General features: G+C 62.5%; 1 protein-coding gene across 1 annotated transcript in view; it reads left to right on the forward strand.

Moving 5' to 3' along the window:
• Nucleotides 1-1142: 1142 nt before the first annotated feature.
• The window catches only part of EMIHUDRAFT_121994 (hypothetical protein), a gene marked incomplete at both ends in the record, with an annotated part of 3586 nt that continues 1728 nt past the window's right edge, over nucleotides 1143-3000 (forward strand). The window contains one exon of the mRNA XM_005792433.1: nucleotides 1143-1317. Within this exon, the coding sequence (XP_005792490.1) occupies nucleotides 1143-1317 (175 nt within the window). The remainder of the gene's footprint in view (nucleotides 1318-3000) is intronic.

Below are 3000 nucleotides of genomic sequence, written 5' to 3' on the forward strand. Positions count from 1 at the left end.
CTCCAACCGGTCCCGATAACGCTCGCGCATCCGCGCAGGATGTTTGTCAGCCTGGCACGCAAGCAGCGGTTGAGCAGGCTGAGCTCGTGTAGCCCAGAGAGCAAACAAGCTCTCCGTCCGACCGTACCCCATGCTGGCAGGCGCATGACAGCTGTCCACTCTGCTGCACGTCGGGTGTCTGCGCTGCCAAGCAGGCCGGTGTCTGCTCCGAGGCAGGGTGCGGCGACTGGTACGCCATCTGTCGAACATCGTCCTGCCTCGACTATCTCGGAGACGCAATCGGGAACGGTGCGCCACACACCGCACGACTCTCGTCTCGGCTCAGATTGCTTCATGGATTCCTTTCACTCATCACTCCTCGTCCTACCCTCGGCCCCACAGCGAGCTCCGTCAGTGCGCGCTGCGTCGAGTACACGCGTCTGTCGGCCAAGCAGGTTCATCCAATCTCGCCCAATCTCGCCCAATCTCGCCCAATCTCGCCCAATCTGACCTGCTATCCTCGACGTACGGCCACCCTCGCCTTGCGCCTCACCCTCACCTGTCCGCCGGTGAGGTGGTGCTATTGGTCGTCCTGTGCGCCGGCGCCGGCGCATATATCCTCCACCTCGTGGCGGCGCACTGGGCGACGGCGAGGGCGGAGGCCAGGCGGCCGGCTCTCTCGCACACTGCCCTCTCTGCTAGCGCCTCTCTGTCCCGTCGCTTGTGATACTTGGGCTGTGGAGGTCCCTCAGCAACTCCAGCAGTCCATGCCCCACGGCAGCCTTGCCAGCGGAGATACTTTACTCGCCTGACGCCCGCATCGCCTCTACTAGGCTTGCGCTCGTACAGAGCAACGCGAGGGCCGAGCGCGAGATGGCCGAGGCGCCAGGCGCGTGAGGGGGCTGCATGAGCGTGGCGGGGGACGGGGGCATGCGTGTCTCGGTGCGCGAGCGACGAAGTGAGATCGCGACGGCACGGGCAGGGCTCCACTGTATGTTACTTAGTTAGACGTAAGAGCGCTTGAGAAATTGATCGTGAACCATATTTGTAATTTTGAGAGAACAACCGCCCCCGGAACCCGCGCACCGCGCAGCACACTCTCACTCATCACACACGCAAACAGCGCAGGTGTGCCCAGGGAAACAAACGGATAACGGTGAACAATGCGCACTCTGCGCCGCCGCCGAGCGGCACCGCCCGGCTCCGAGACTTTGGACGTGGGCGGCTGGCAGGTCGTCGTCACCGACGGGCACGCGGTGCTGCCCGAAGGCATGACGCACCTGCCGGACCGGGCGTTTCGGCACCGCACCTCTCTCGTCTCGGTCGCCTGCCCGCGCGGTGAGGGGGGGCGGAAGGAAGGGGAAAGAGGAGCGAGTGTCGCGCGCCTCTGACACCACACACGTCCTCGCAAACGCCGCCTGGGGAGGGACGGGGAGGGGACTGATTAGAGAGGGGTGGGTGCCGGTGGAATGTCCGCAGGCGTCCGGGCTACAGGAGATCTTTGGGAAGTGTCCGGGAAGTGTCTCTCGGAGGGCCAGGCGTCGCTCCGGCTCGCGTGAGGAAGTCACATCGGGCCGGATTTGCCGGTACCCGTCGCCGCACACTCCTACGTCCACGCCGCTGTGACGTCTGGCGACGAGGCGCCGGCCGCCAAGCTTCATCGCCAAGGTGGTCGCTCGCTGGTCCTCTCAGCTCGGGGCCAGGCGTCGGCCCAGCTCGCACGAGCTCCAGACAGCCACCTGTCGCCACGCGCAAAGCGTACAGGTCGCTCCCCATCGAGCTCTTCTTGCCGCACGGCTCTTTCTGTGTGCTGACACAGAGCTCCGTGCAAGCCTTCCAGCGTGATAGGAACGAGTGTATCGCTTCGACGGATCGACCGTGCTTGTTATCCACATCGATGTGACGCACACAGTGACACATCAGAACGACACATATTCTCCCACCCGCCGGGACGCAAAACGCTCTCGACGAGAGCCACAAGAAGGCGTCCGCACAGCAAGCCGCTCGTCGGACAGGCGTGCTCGCTCGATGTCGGCGAGCGCATGGCGCACGCTTTGGACGGTGGCGAAGCCAAAAACACCGATGGTGGCCGACTGGCCGTCCGCTGGCGGCAGACAGGGTTGCCAGGTGAGAGCGAATGGCGCGGTTCACGCCTCGCACAACAGAGAGAGAGAGATGCGCTCTGCATGGTGGGACATAAAAGAGAGCGAGTACTTGGGTTTTTCATATTGTTTTTCAGCTCTCTGCACGTGTATTGGGGGCACACATGATCGGTGCCATGATCGGAGTGGAGTCAGAAGGGTGTGGTTCTTGGAACGAGGAGAGTAGTTCGACAAACTGCGAGAGAGATTTTCCTCTTCGTTTTGTAAACTGGAGGACCCGGGATACGCTGCGAGGAGAGCGGAGCTACGCCAAAAGGTGAGAGAAGCCGCGAGAGCAAGGTCCCGGCAGGCGTCGGCGTCGTCGCAGAACGAGGCCGACCGACCGACCGAGGAAGGAGAATGATAGGCGGAGGATGACGGGTCAGGAGAGAGGACGAGAAGAGAGATAGGAAGAGGCAGACGCAAGGGGGTGGGCGACGTGTAATAAATAATAGTTAGAGCAGTCACTCCATGATTTATGCGCGACGGGCGACGAGAGCGTTCGTGGTTTCTTCCGTGTGCGCGAACAACCAGGCCTTGTCGACGAGAAGGCGTCCGCACAGCAAGCCGCTCGGTCGATCACGTTGCTGGCTCGATGCCGGCGAGCGCATGGCGCACGCCTTGGACGGTGGCGAAGCCAAAAACACCGATGGTGGCCGTCCGCTGGCGTGAGCGGCGGCGGTCGAGACCTCACCCTTCGCGCCGACGACCCAACCTCACGCGGAACAATACAACCCAACCCAACGCACCCGACCCAACCCAGCAACCCAACCCAAAAAGCACGATTCTAAAGTTGGGCCCTCAGCAGTCACTCCATGAGAGTAAAAAGAAAGAAAGAAAACGGACAACTCAAGGGAGATGCGCGACGGCGCCGTTGGTG

The sequence above is a fragment of the Emiliania huxleyi genome (assembly GCF_000372725.1).
Source record: "Emiliania huxleyi CCMP1516 unplaced genomic scaffold EMIHUscaffold_1076, whole genome shotgun sequence".
In the NCBI taxonomy this organism is placed as follows: Eukaryota; Haptophyta; order Isochrysidales; family Noelaerhabdaceae; genus Emiliania; species Emiliania huxleyi.